General features: G+C 38.3%; 1 protein-coding gene across 1 annotated transcript; it reads right to left on the bottom strand.

The window, feature by feature from the left end:
• Positions 1–274: 274 nt before the first annotated feature.
• LOC139738407 (meiosis 1 arrest protein-like) lies at positions 275–12,424 on the bottom strand. Its single transcript, XM_071649044.1, has 12 exons — positions 12,376–12,424; positions 11,338–11,495; positions 9,924–10,106; positions 8,361–8,515; positions 7,668–7,750; positions 6,810–6,899; positions 6,221–6,306; positions 5,364–5,498; positions 3,425–3,538; positions 2,320–2,559; positions 1,490–1,621; positions 275–460 (listed from the first exon to the last, which is right to left on the bottom strand). The coding sequence occupies exons 1-12, from the start codon at positions 12,422–12,424 to the stop codon at positions 275–277; spliced, it is 1,611 nt and encodes a 536-aa protein (XP_071505145.1).
• Positions 12,425–13,958: the final 1,534 nt, after the last annotated feature.

Genomic DNA, 13,958 nt, shown 5'->3' with positions numbered 1-13,958 from the left:
TCGCTAGGTAAGGGATGTCATGGGGCTGCAAACATCTAGCTGCAGGTAAGAGCTTTACTTTTCTATAGTTTGCGCGTGCTAGTATTGCTGAAACTTCTGCATGCTCTGAGTTTCCATTGTGCTTGATATCCTCATGAGGGCTCCCCAGCGATATATTAACCATTTGAAGCTTTGGTCAAGCAGGAGTAATGTTTCAGTTGCCCCATGAGGCCACAGGGCAAGTGCCATAGAGTGCAGTTCTAGCAGTCCCTGGTCTGTCATTGTGACGCTGTCTTCAGTACTCGAAGTCGTAGACACTGCTCTCCATGGGTATGGTGCAGAAGCGTTTAGAGCTGGGGCCGGCCGGTGACCGGACAAGGTTCGTGGCGGTCTGGAAGCCATGCTGGGGTGGGGGAGGGCCTCTGGTGGGGCCCCGTCCCCTCCCTCTCGCCCTTCCCATTGGGGTGTAGCTAAAGGCAGGCTGGTATATTATAAACATAAGAAACATGAAGGAATTTAGAACAATGGTGTTATGTTACCATGCATTTACATGGATTGAGTACACGTAATAAGGTAAAACACCACCTCATGACCCTAGTTGCAAAATTAGGTGATATTTGGTAGAATATGAAACATCTCATATAACTATCTACATGTAAATGTAAAGATGCGTATATGCAGTTTAATGATGTGACAACTAGTTTTTTGTCAAAATTTCAGAGTTTAAAAATGTTCTAAAACTTCATAAATGCTTTTTGTTATGCTTTTCTCTTTTTGTGAGTAATTGATTATGCTACAACTGGATTTTTCATAAGCCTATTAGGTTTGAAAGTTTACTCTCCTGCAAAATTGGTCGTTTACTCTTAAATTTGCACAGCTGATTTTTGCCAAACTGTGTTGAAAATGGTTGCATCTGCTACTTTAACATCTTGATGGCAGGGTCTTTTTTGATTAAAAACTTGAAACTTTATGTATTATACAAAACATAACATTTTTTAGGTGGCACTTTACAAGAATTTAACCAAAAATCAAGTCCTAAAAGCATGTCTGGGCTTTGATGAATTTTTGGCTTTGTTTTATACTGCTTTTTTTAATTCAGGAGAATTCTTTATTACTTTTGTATAGGGTATATTAAAAAAAGCTTTCATTTGGGACCTATTTTATTCATATACTACTGTTCACCTCGGTTGCAAAGTAAACCTTGAAATTGCTAAATATGCATCTAATTTACTAGTAGCGATTTGCATCACAGCCTAAGATTAAAAGGAGTATTGCTGTTAAAATGGACATTTTTATACCACTTTCATGAGTTTGATTAGTTCTAGCTTACCTTCTTTTTTTCAGTATGTTTAAGCCAAGTTTATTTGGAAAAAATAATCATTTCTGAGGAAAACTAGGCCCAAGATTTGATGGTTTTAAAAGGAAAAGTCACACACAGAGTCCTGCAGAGATCACCTTTTAACATAGCAATTGAAGACAGTAAGTGCTGATCTTTCATCTCTTAACCCACCTGAGCTGGTTGTGGTGGGCGTGATCGTCTAGGCTGCCTTGTCGATGTTGTGCTCCTGGTCAGCAAACCAACAAGGCTCGGGGTAAGATTAGACTTGGCTAGGAGAGGGTTGAATGTCTCCGAGATCTCAAGCTATAAAATAGTAATTTAAAGAAGAAAATACAACATGCTCACTTTTTTCAATTCTTTGCTAAATTCTGTTTTGATGTTGATTTTATGAAATGGTCCTTATTCTTCTATTATCTCACAAATAAACCTCTTTGCGCTTCCAGGAGAGGTACGTGCAAGGAAGAGGATTCTGCTTTCATCATAATTTCAATTTCTCAGGCAGTTGAATCCAGTTCCACGTTTATCTAGTTTTCTTTTTCTAAGCCAAGATGTATGTGATATATTGGTAAGGTTTAGATTATACACAAGGGGGAAAGAAATCAATGGCAACATAATGTTCTGTTTGTTTTTGAGTTAACCTTACTTCAACACAGCTGCTTACTCAGTTAATCTGTGGCATTGAAAAGCACAAAAAGAAATTCTTGAAGGTAACATTCTAATTTCCCAATTTGCAAGAAACTGCCTAGTATAAACTGCCAAGTATTATTTGCCATACTCTCTTGATCACATTTATCATACATACTACACACAAAAATAGTATGTTTTCATAAAGCTTGAAACACAAAAGTGCACTGAGCATGTTTTTTTTTTTCTTTCTTTCCTTATTTTACACCTGATTGTGTCATCAAACAAAACAAAGAAATCCAAAATGAAATAGCAATTGCAAACTATCAGTGGTTTAAAGATGCAAGAAAATATCTTGAGGTCATTCCTGGCATTACCTGGTCCAGGTATTCCATCACCATGGTGACCGCATCAGAAACCGGTTTCTCTGCCACAGGCTGGAAGTCACCTGGAAGCATCAGCTCGCTGGTAGCAACTGGCTTGATCAGCAGAGAGAGAGCTGGGGAAGGGAAGATGAGGAAGTGTCCCCTGGGCTTGGGGATGGCTGACAGACTGCTGGCAGAGTAAGGGTAGCTGGTCACCTCGTTGGGGTCTAGACGAGTCAACAAGGCCACTTCCTACAAGAGAGAGATACAGATATAAAGACCACAACAGAATCACACAGAGACGGAAAGGCAAAGAGAGAGAGAAATAGAGAAAGAGACAGGCAGACAGAGGGAGAGAGAAAAAAAAAATGCCACTGAGGATAACTGCCATGATTTTTTTTTTCTAATAAAGAAAGAGGTTATGAAGTACAGTATTACAACAGATTTATCATTCTTATTGAGATATGGTGATGCAATCTAGCATCGGACAAGAGGAAAATGTAATTGAGGCATGCTTCTACTTTCCAGTGCTAAGCCCAGGGGGATATAGAAAAGAATGAGTGAGAAACAAGATAATAAGTACCACCATCAGATAAAACATGGGAAGAAAATATGAAGGCATACGTGGGTCAATACATCTGAAACAGAAAAGTCTTGATGGCAAAAATACCATTTCAGTTTAAAGGGACTATCCAGTAGTGGTTGAGGTGAGGATTCAGCTTGTAACATTTTGTACGATATTTAGAAACCACTCTAAGAAATGTTTAGAGCATGCAATTCTAAAGGGAATCAAAAGTTTGATGAAAATCGCTCTTGAAATGACTGAGATATCTTAAAACAAGGTAAAACAAAGAGATCCTAATAAAAGCAGTGACCTGTCAATTTGATTAGGATTGCTTTTTTGGATACCTCATCAATTTAAAGGCCAATTTTCATCAAATGAATGTTGCATCCTTCTTAGAATTACAGGCTGTTTAATATTTCGTGCGAGATTTCTCATTATCTCACCAAAAATGTTATAAACCTGAATCGTCACCTAAACCAGTACTGTGCAGTCTCTTTAAAGCTAAAATCCCAGAGTCATACAGTAGATGCAGAGAGACTGGTGGTACAGCACCTTTTCATGGAGCAGGTGGCAGAGGGCATGGAAGTTTTGCTGGTTGGCATCTAGCTCCTCCCAGTCCAGCTTCCAGCAGGACGTCGCTCGAGCTACGGCCGGCTGACCAAAGATCTGACCATCATGAAAAATGCATAGTCAAGAAAGTGATAGTTTTGACAATAAATGTTACTGTAGTTAGCTTTGCTTTTAAATTGCTATGTGCAGCTATAAAAACAAAAGTGCAATAAGCATGAGGAAAAGGAAAAAGTGTCATGTACATTACAAGAATATTGTCAGAAATTGTTTCAGCGCCATATGTGGGATCATTCTGTTACCGACTAACGGTTGATCACAGTGGCTAGTTACTGTAAAACATGATATATTCGCAGCATGAATTTTTCGCGAATTGGAGCCGACAGCCTTTTTCGTGGCATGAAATTTTCGCGAAATGCCACTGGCGTTCAATTCACGTAGTGTAAACATGGACTTTCGCGTGCATTTTAATTTCGCGAATCTTGGCGCTCGCGAAATTCGCGAAATTAAAGTGCACGCGAAAATTCCTCGTTTTACAGTATTTTCTCCAAATTTGTTATGTGCTTGTAAATATCTGTAAATAAACTGTATTATAATGTTAATAGCAGAGTCTGCAAGAATCTCCAGCCTATTGATGGAGGCAGACTTAATCAGAAGAAGAAGAAGAAGAAAGGGGAAGAAGGAGAGAAGAAGTACAATAAGGAAGATTAAGATTTCATCTAGAAAGACAAGGAATGTTTAGATTCAATCAAGAACAAATCAAAACATAATAAAAGGAACAAGAAATATGACTAACACTATACCAGACTAAAGAACTATTGAGTTAAAAGGAACCAAACTAAGACAAGGTGAAATGAAATACTTCAAACTGACAGTGGACAGCAGCAGAGAAAAGTGTCAAGTTTGAAACCTGCCATACTTTTCATTCATTCATTTTTCCAACTCCAGCAGCACTTGTACATATATTTCCTTTTTTACATAAAATATAAGTACATAATAGATGTCAATATTACAAAATATGATAAATGAAATTTATGGTTATACAAAAGGAAAAAGAGCATTCGGAAGTTTAGAAGATGCAAGAGACTTGGGGATATCTTTGCATTGAGTCTTAAAGTCTTAACTCTTTATGTGCCACGTTCGCACGTCCGACTCAGTCGACGGCGCGCCAACTTCACATATTCTGCTCAACAAACAAAGCCGCCAAACCAATCGATAAATCGCTAATCACTGCTAATCCCGCGGTACAATGAAAGCGTTTCTCGTGCTTTTGTTCCTCTCATATACAGCTTGCATTCTATGTGGTGATTGACTATCAAGCGGTGTTTCCAACTAGATTTGCTCGTACATTCTAAGTTTCTGTCACGGTTTATGTGCAAAAGTCATGCCTTTACAGTAATGTAGCAACTGATCATTCAAAAAAACAAAATGAAAACAGATTTGTCGTACAATTCATATCAAAACACAGCTTGGCATTCGTCTTTAACTTTGCTTACTATTATGCCCATCTTAACAGAAATTTGTAGAAGTTATACAAATTGGAAAAACAGAATTCTTTCTCAAAGCATGACTACCTTCGTGTCTCAGAATAACGTGGCACACAGGGGGTTTCCACCATGGCACATAAAGAGTTAATCTTCTTTTGTTTTGAAATAAATTGCCAAGTTGTCTGTTTATATTTTAGCCCGCCTCCACCCCCCCCCCCACACACACACACACACAAATATTTGTCTATTATAACTAGAAGAGTGAAAAAAGATGGTCCTATAATTTGAAAGTGTAACAAACCCGTATTTTTCTTGCGTTTTCTTTTACATTTTCCACTTAGAAGCAGTGAACTTGACTGAAGTGTTGAGCCAAAACAGTTTGTGTGAGCGTGTGTGCGTGCGTGCATGCGTCTGAGTTTATGTGTTTTAACACTCACCACAGAATCGCATACCCCACTGATCTTGACCATCTGTATGACCCGCAGCCTCTTGACCGGCACTGTTTGGGTGGTGGAGGATGACCCTTGTGTGGGAGGCTTGCTGTGGACTGGACTCGGAGCAGTGGTCAGCTGCTGCAATGGTGAGGGGAGTATGACCATTGCTAACACAATATTATTTCATTTCATGTCATTTCATTTCATTTAGGTCTCTCCATGTTTGCACAGACAAAAACAAAAATAATCTTGTTTCACAAAGAAATTGTTCATACCTGAAATAAATCTAAGGGAATAATTTTCATTTTTATTTGTAATACAAAAATTGTCAAAATACAGTCTTATCATACTTGTCATAACCAAAAAAAATGAGCTGCAGAAATTGCATTCCCCTGTGATGATATGAGTACAATAAAAATCCATGCAATATCTGAATTAAATGTTTGATTTTAGATGGAGAGGTCACCAATTTGACTCTTTTTTTTTAACTAAAAAAAAAAAATGATATTCAACACATCTAGTACTGAGCAATTCAAGCGAGCCAGCAAAAATCTTAAACTGCTCTCAGAATGGTTTCTAGATGATACTCAGTCGTTTCTTTGACTTGTGGCATACCAATCAAATATTATTTTTCTATGTAGGTGAGTTGCTTGTGAAAAACTTAAAAAGGTGTTGGTCCTGGAGAGTAGGGGCATTTCCTGAGGGATATCTAGCATCTATTTTTTGATAAAACTGTTCCCTCAAAATGAATTACTGGTATCAACCTGAATTAAGATCCCTCTAATTATGATTAATTTTCAATTAATCTTGAATTAATCTTAATTAAATTTGAAATTAATTGTAATTAATTTGCAACTTACAAACTGAGCTTGGAATGGAAGTAGGGTGGGGCTGATCAATCGTTCCTGTAGGTCGCATTTCAGCACAAGTTTACTTGAGGTCACACCTATGTCAAAGCAAGGCAAGAAAGTCAAATAATAGCATCAAGATATCTACTCAACCGTGTAACAAAGGTTTTTGATGTGCAATTAAATGAATGATATTTGATGAGGGCTTCATAAAGTCCTGAAATACTCGGTGTTCTCCTAAGGGAATGGTATAAATTTTGAATGTATATTGCATTGAACGTGAAATGAACTTAAAATTACACTGCATAAATTATATGGAGCCCCATAAGTCAGTGCAAAATTTACACATTTCATTTCAGGGACATAATTGACATTTTCCGTTGTGTAGTGGCAGAAATAACAATGTCATAATACAGTACTACATGCTAAAGAATTATGTATCACACATTTAAGCTGGGGACAACTTATAAGAATCAAAGAGATTAATACAAGCTATCAAATGCTAACTGCAGATTTCCATTTCTTGGTGTTATTGTTATTGTTATTGTTGTCAAATGCCTCCCCACTCAACGAGCACTAGACTGTCTTTATCTGTGCTTACCAGCACCTGGAAACAAGATGTGCAGATGTTCTTTATCCGTGCTGTAGTCGTGAAACCAGGAAGTGAAGAAATTCTGGAAACTCAACTCATCTGGCAGTATCAAATCAGGAGAAAATCACGATACATCATATTCTAATTAATGCACAATAGGCAAACCAGAACCACTGTAAACTTAAGATACTTATGTAGCAAGAACAAGTTTGGAGTAAGATTCCTTTTGGCATATCTTTTTCTTTTTTCTTTTTCCTTTTTTTTTTCAAACTGATGATCCCAAGCAACAAGATGGAAATGAAACCTTCTGAAAACAGAAGTAAGTCTATATTTTCATATTTTGTTTTCCTATCACATTAATACATTACCCAAAATGTATGAATTTATATAGTACAAAACAAAACCACTCTAGACTAAATCCCATTTTTTATGATTACAATAATTGTTTTTTTTTTTCAAAGAACTGAATGATTCATGGTACAAGTAAACTTTTGATATTATAGAAACATACCAGCTGACAACTACTAATACCCTGATCACCAAAGTTTTGCTTCAATGAAATTACAAAAAGCCTTGTTTAGGGTGTTTTTTATTTCATTTTCATAATTTCTGGCACCCATATTTCTACAAGAAATGGCATAGCGTGATGTAAAACAGTGATATTGTGTCAAGCTAAATGAAACACCACAACCCAAACGTGGATGTTGCTGTTTGCTCTTCATCAGTATTGATTAGTATGTACATTACTTGCCACAATAAATGCTAGTAAATTATAGGTTTGCAACTGTGCAAAATATAAAGACAGCAGCATAGCAAAATATAAGACAGCAACATAGTGAAAGTTAGTGATGTCTTTGAGACACCAACCTGGTTCAATGGTGATCACTTCCAGAACACCGGAGCTGAGCAGGTTCTCGCCCGACGTTGAGGATGATGTTGTGGTCGATGAACTTTGCTGGCTGGAGATAGGGTCTTCGTCCGCTAAGACTACACTCTCTGGGCTGAACACACTTAACACCTGGATTCTCTGGGGGATATGAAGAGATTTTCATCCCTTTGATGCCCAATAAATGATTTTTAATCCTTTCAAAGGCAATGCTTGGGTGACAGATTATCATTTCAAAGAAAACCGGCTTAGTATTATTCCATTCGAAAATCGCACGAATGATATTGTGTGTGTGTGTGTGTGTGTAATTTTGTCAGGGCAAATCATGTCATTTCAAAAGTCTAGCGAAGGAACCTTGCTGAAAAATAAGTTTTAACAGAATGACATACAACTAAGAACAACGTTGTGGAACACTTAAGTTTTGGTGTTTGATCTTGCGACCTTTCACAAATACTAATCTCACCAAGCAAAATGTGGTCATGATAATGGCTGAGTGAGATAGGTATCATTTTTATGTTACATTCCCTCATTCATTGTACTGTTATGTTGACTTATTTCATTGGACGAATAGGAGATAACTATTGCGGTACATTTTCCTTGCCTTTCTTCAACCACTTCACGCTGATTTAAATGAAAGTAATATCATTAATGATATATTTTTTGCAGAATAGAACCATAACAGCATACACACAGGCACAAGGCAGAATTTACTCACTCTCAGACACTCAAGGTCCATGTCCCCCATGATCTTTTCCAGCTGCCGAGACACGAGGACGCCCTGTTGGCTTGTGACAATAATGACCTCCAGCTGGGCATTGAAACTTGTTGTCTGCATGGCAAATCAAAAACAAAACAAACAAATAACTGCTTAGAACAGGTAAAGGCGCAGTTATTTTTTTTTTTTTTTTTTTACAATTTGACTTCTAGTACTAGTTCTGCTGTAAGTTCATCACATCCTACTTTATTTCTTTTTTTGGACATATTTTGCAATGAAATATTTTCAAACTTTTATGACTTATGTTTCTTTATCCCTCCATTTCTGGTGGCGTGAAGAGCATTGAGCACTGAAAACAAGGCTTCTCATGGGTGTAGTTCTTTTATCAAAGCAAAACTGCTTTCTTTCATCTATATGTATGCATTTGGAAGTTTAGCAAAGAGGCGTGTTCTGACTTTTTCTCCCTTTTTGCAAACACTTGCACCACTCCTATGACCACTTGCCAATGAATCCCTACTGCAATCAAGTTGAGTAAGGACATTGTACATAAATCAGCATGATATTTGTTTTCTCTTTCATGCTTCTTAAAGTGACTATTTCAAGCACGTTGCTTGAACCGCTGTCTTAACCCACTGAGGGCAAGTCCCCAAGTATACTCGGGTAAGTGTCTGTGGGAAATGCGAAATCAGCCCATCCTCAATGAGCTAATGGAATTGTATGCCCGTTTACTTATGCACGTAAGATAGTCATAAGAAACGTTTCTTTCAAGGATTAAACAAAATACCAAGGCTTAGATATAACCACCACAAAATATCACACTTGAAATATGCACTTTCCGTATGGGGTATAATTATCATGTTTATACAGTGCACTCCCGTTACAACGAACATGGTTATAACGAAATTTCGTTATAACGAAGTAAATCTTCTGGTCCCAAAATTATCACTATTAAAGTCTATGGTACAAAATTCGCTTATAACGAACACGGTAATAGCGAAATTTCTGTTATAACGAAGTCTTTTCCGAGCGCCACAGACAAAGAAAAACAAAAGAAATGTGCTCCGTTATAACGAAATGCGAACTGCTTTCGAAAATACGTAGCGGAACAAGTACATGTATATTATTATAATAGCCTCTCAGCATTGGGTGAACGCTTCTCACCACTGTGTGTTCGCTCCTTGTGTCACGCACAGTTTCTGAGAGGAACTTGCGTTTATTATTGTAATACAGCTATCCCATCACATTTCACATAGCTTTCCAGTGTATGGTGAGTATTCAGCAAACAGAATATGATGTACATTGTATATAAACGTGGTTTCCTTGTTTTTGTTAGATATTGTATTTGTTCGGTTATAACGAAATTTCATTATAACGAAAGAAAACTGCCGGTCCCGAGCATTTCGTTATAACGGGAGTGCACTGTACTGATATGTATCGAAAGATAGCTACTTCATACAATGTATACATGTACATTGTATAACATACACCAGATGAGAATGATATCTATCACTACATAATGTACCTGTCTGAGAGTTTGTGACTGGCGCTTGAACTGAGCCACTGCATCTTGCAGTGCTTGTGGAAGGTGGTTCCTACCACCAGATTCTGTGACGGCTGTGGCTTGCTTCTGGTAGGACCTCAATTCTCGAAGAGCATTCTGCAGGCGAGGAAAGTTGCCTCGAACATGCTGCAGCGGAAAGAGGTTCTGGAGAAAAATGACATAAACGACAGAATGGTTTGATGAGACTCATATTGCAAAGCTAAAATTTAATTGCTTAGGCTGGAATATTAAAGCATCTGTAAAGTCCAGTTCCAGTAATTAAATCATCCCTTTATGGAGCACTGCAGTACATAGGAGGAAGAGTGTTAATAGGCTGGGGATAGAAAGATATGGAGAGGAGTTGGACGGACTATTCAAAAACGAAGCAAAACAAAACAAAACCTATTTGCATCTTTTCAAATTGGGAGCAATCATTTAGAATCTTATGCTAAGTAGCAAACTTTTGTTTAGGCCATGCAGTATTAGTCCAAGTGTCATTATGATATTAAATGCTGTACACAATTCTTTTGAAATTTGGCAATATTTTGTCACTACTTTGATCTCCATGAAGTTTTACAAGATGGCAGTGGCAAGCTCACTACTTGTCTACTATTCTGTGAACAGATTATGTTCATCACTACATGATAACATACATTTTTTGAAAATGGAAACTTACCACCCCCCATTCCACAAAAAAGTATCTAATATGAATGATGCTGACGATGTCACTAAGCAAACAGTTCTTCATAAAAATTCACTCAGGCATGAACAAGGAATTTTATGGTCCCACAGAAGTTCCCAAAGCACCAACATTTAAACTTACAGAATAAAAGAAGAATTTTTACAGTGCACTGCAGTGTACGTCTACTCATTAATTCACAATAGAAATATAAAACAAGGTGTTCACATCTACCGTTGACGACAAATCTATCATGGCATCATTCACACTGCATGATGAATCATTCTTGTTAATTCTGAAATTTGACAAGGAGGGGGTGGGTATTTCAAATGCAGGAATTTTATATGTCTCCTATGTTACTATGCATTCATACAGGGAGATGAGTGTCTTCTGTTCCAGTGTTCACAAAAATAGGAATTTTGGTTTTGATGCTTAAACATTTCTTTCCTGAGGAAAAAAAAAATGAAGGCATATCCCACTTTTGAGGAAGAAATATACATGGCACTGCAGGTAAGCACAATTAGCACACTTACACAATCTATGGAGCAATATATTTCTTGAAAGTTTTGCACATTTTGTCAGGCAAACTTTGAAGTTTGAAGAGAAACCAACACTGGCAGATTTTTTGGCACAAGATGGCAACCACAAAACAGTACCTGGTAGATAGTTGAATGGGCTCAGAAAGGCCTGGATTTTAAAGAAAGGCCAACATCTTACCTCGGAGTGAGCCCCAAGTGCAAAGAGACCAAAGAATGGAACCCTACACGGTCCTGTCATGGAGCAGACTAGAGACAGCGTGTGTTCCAGGACCTGGTACAGAGTCTGGCAGATCTCGGCACTAAAAGGTGGTGAAAAGTCTACCAGCACAATCCGAGCTACGTACAAAGGAAAGGAAAGAAGAAATAACTAAACATCTCTGAAGAAAAAAATAATAATTTCTTGATACAGACTCTAGTGTATATCAATAGATCTAATGTTAGTTTCGTTTCTTAAATTCTAGATTGCATAACACATCTAGGACTAGGTAAATACAACTAACTATACACAGTCCAGTCTCTGTTATGAATAGCGACAGGCTTTGCATGGCGTCTGGTCGGGCTAGGTTACAATTAACCCCAGGACGCTCCGTATACACAGTACGTGTTGGGGCTGGTCGCAGTTAGGTTACAACCTAACTTTAGACCACGCCTTTTTGTATGTTAAAACTTTGATTGAAGTTGTGCATCTCCTGCACCTTCTTGAGACTGGTCCAACATTCTTTCAGTTACGAAATTTTTGTAATTAACACTTAGGGTATCTAGATTCTAGGCCTAACTAATGTTAATTTATGCCTAGGGAGGGTGTTACTGTTAGGGCCTAGATCTAGACTCTAGACTATAAAAAATAGTAAGAGTCTAAACACATGTAAGCTCTAACTACAGTTAGTCTAATAGTAATATAAGAGTAGGCATGCCATAGGGTTCTAATTTAGACTAGATCTAGTACAGTACAGTAGAAGTTCTCTAGGCTCTAGCCATGGCCCTCACTCAACCATACATACACATCGTGACATTACACGTACAAACGACTAACGTGTTAGATATCTACCGGTACGTAGCACTTCTAATCGCAGTTGAGATCATTCGTTAAAGTTCATAACACTTGTTAGTCTGGTACATAAAAGAGCGAAACAAACATAATGTTACAATTACTTTTAGTTCTTGAAGGCGAAGCAGTGGGTGAAAAGAGTTTCTAGGAAAGAACATTCTGTCTTACCAGGCTGTCTTGTAAACACAGAGCGCACCATCTGATTTTGTTTATCCATTCCGTTTCAGGTCACTGAGGTAGGCCCCGCTATACCTATAACGGAAGAACCGTGTTAAGTCGAATTTCTGTTTCCATGAAACTCCTCCACTTGATAGCTAATTAGAACTATAGAAACTGCGAGACGAGGACGGACAGTTCTGGTTCTGCTCGGAAATCTCTAAGTTCAACGACAAAATCACTTATATTTGATGGATGCCTTAGGCCTTGCCAGCACTCAACAACAACATGTATTTTTGATAAAACTCACATCAATCCGCTCACGTCAATCGGCCATAGTGTCCATGATCCATACATTTTACATAGGCCTAGGGTCTACGCGTTTTGTTTGTAGCATGATTGTGCATACATCCACATACACGCGATGATTGATCGAAGCGAACGGCCGACGTTGGTGGCTCACTTTTAAAAAAATGTTGTTTTTGTGTTAATACTGCGGCAAAAAGAGATTTTTCTCCTCACACCACAGTCACCACGTTGATAGGCCTACTCCATAGAGTTGTATTTACATATCGCAGCTCTATAGCCTTCTCGTTACTCGACATGACATAGGCCTACTGAGTACTGGTAAGCTCTTTGTACTTCGGCCACAAAGAAATTTTTCTCCTCACCATAATTTTTCACCTACTCATAAATTCTTTGTACATACTGCCACCACATAGTGATACAGGTGCGATGTCACTGGACAGGTTTGATATTGTAGTTCACTCTTTGATATGTGTAATTCAGGGCCGGCGGAACCGGGGGACGGGGGGGGGGGGGGTGGGGAGCGAGCACCATACAAATAGGGTGTCACCACCTTGCCCCTATTGCGCTGAAGAACTTTTTTTTTCTTTTCTTTTTTTTTTTCGCTAGTCAGCTGAAGAATCCCGGAAGTGGTCCCAAAAGTTGCGCTGAAGGCCTTTTTCTTTTCTTTTTTTTTTCTTTTTTGCTTGTTAGCTCAAAACCCTTGAAACACTTTTGAAAACGTGGCGCCGGCATTGTAATTAGATGGTAAGATAGATACATGTATTAATTGTAACCTGAAGTTATTTGGGGGTTATTCCTTGCCCGAAGGGAACGCTACAATGCTTTATGTAAAGAAAATGTTTAGCAAAGCAAATTACCGGCCCGATACTGGGCGGATTCTGGAATTCCGTAAAGGGGGGGGGGGGCAAAAATAAAAAAGAATATTTTCTTGTGCTACTTCGGGGTTTTATTTCATTGCTTTTCTTTTTATTTCGTTTGTTTTAATACAAGATAAAGGGGGCGTGTGCCCGATGAGCACCCCCCCCCCCCCTGGATACGCCACGACGGAATAGGTGTTCGTCATAAAGCAAATTCATCTCTTACGACTTAAGGGCTTTTTACACTTGTAATTTTTTGCTTAGTCCCGTACCAACGGTGGGGCTATGTACTATCTGGCCTGCAAAATAGCAGGGTTAGCACTGCAATTGCGGTGCCAAGCAGTTAGTGAGTGTAAACAGATCGAAAAAATAATCCTGGGCTAAGCGACGGAGACGAAGTCCGACCCTCACTGACCAATCAGAAACGAA

Source organism: Diadema antillarum, unplaced genomic scaffold (assembly GCF_040938485.1).
Source record: "Diadema antillarum isolate AM-2024a unplaced genomic scaffold, OU_Dant_1.0 seq00000740_RagTag, whole genome shotgun sequence".
Classification (NCBI taxonomy): Eukaryota; Metazoa; Echinodermata; class Echinoidea; order Diadematoida; family Diadematidae; genus Diadema; species Diadema antillarum.
Note: the sequence above shows the minus strand (reverse complement) of the source record. Positions and strands in the feature narration are given on the sequence as shown.

Bases quoted from the DNA above. Each gene is read 5' to 3' on its own strand.
- LOC139738407 (XM_071649044.1), bottom strand. From the start codon at position 12,424: ATGGATAAACAAAATCAGATGGTGCGCTCTGTGTTTACAAGACAGCCT. The intron at 11,496-12,375 runs GTAAGACAGAAT...CTTTGTACGTAG, and splicing joins TGTGTTTACAAGACAGCCTG to CTCGGATTGTGCTGGTAGAC. The intron at 2,560-3,424 runs GTGCTGTACCAC...TCTCTCTTGTAG, and splicing joins GCCACCTGCTCCATGAAAAG to GAAGTGGCCTTGTTGACTCG.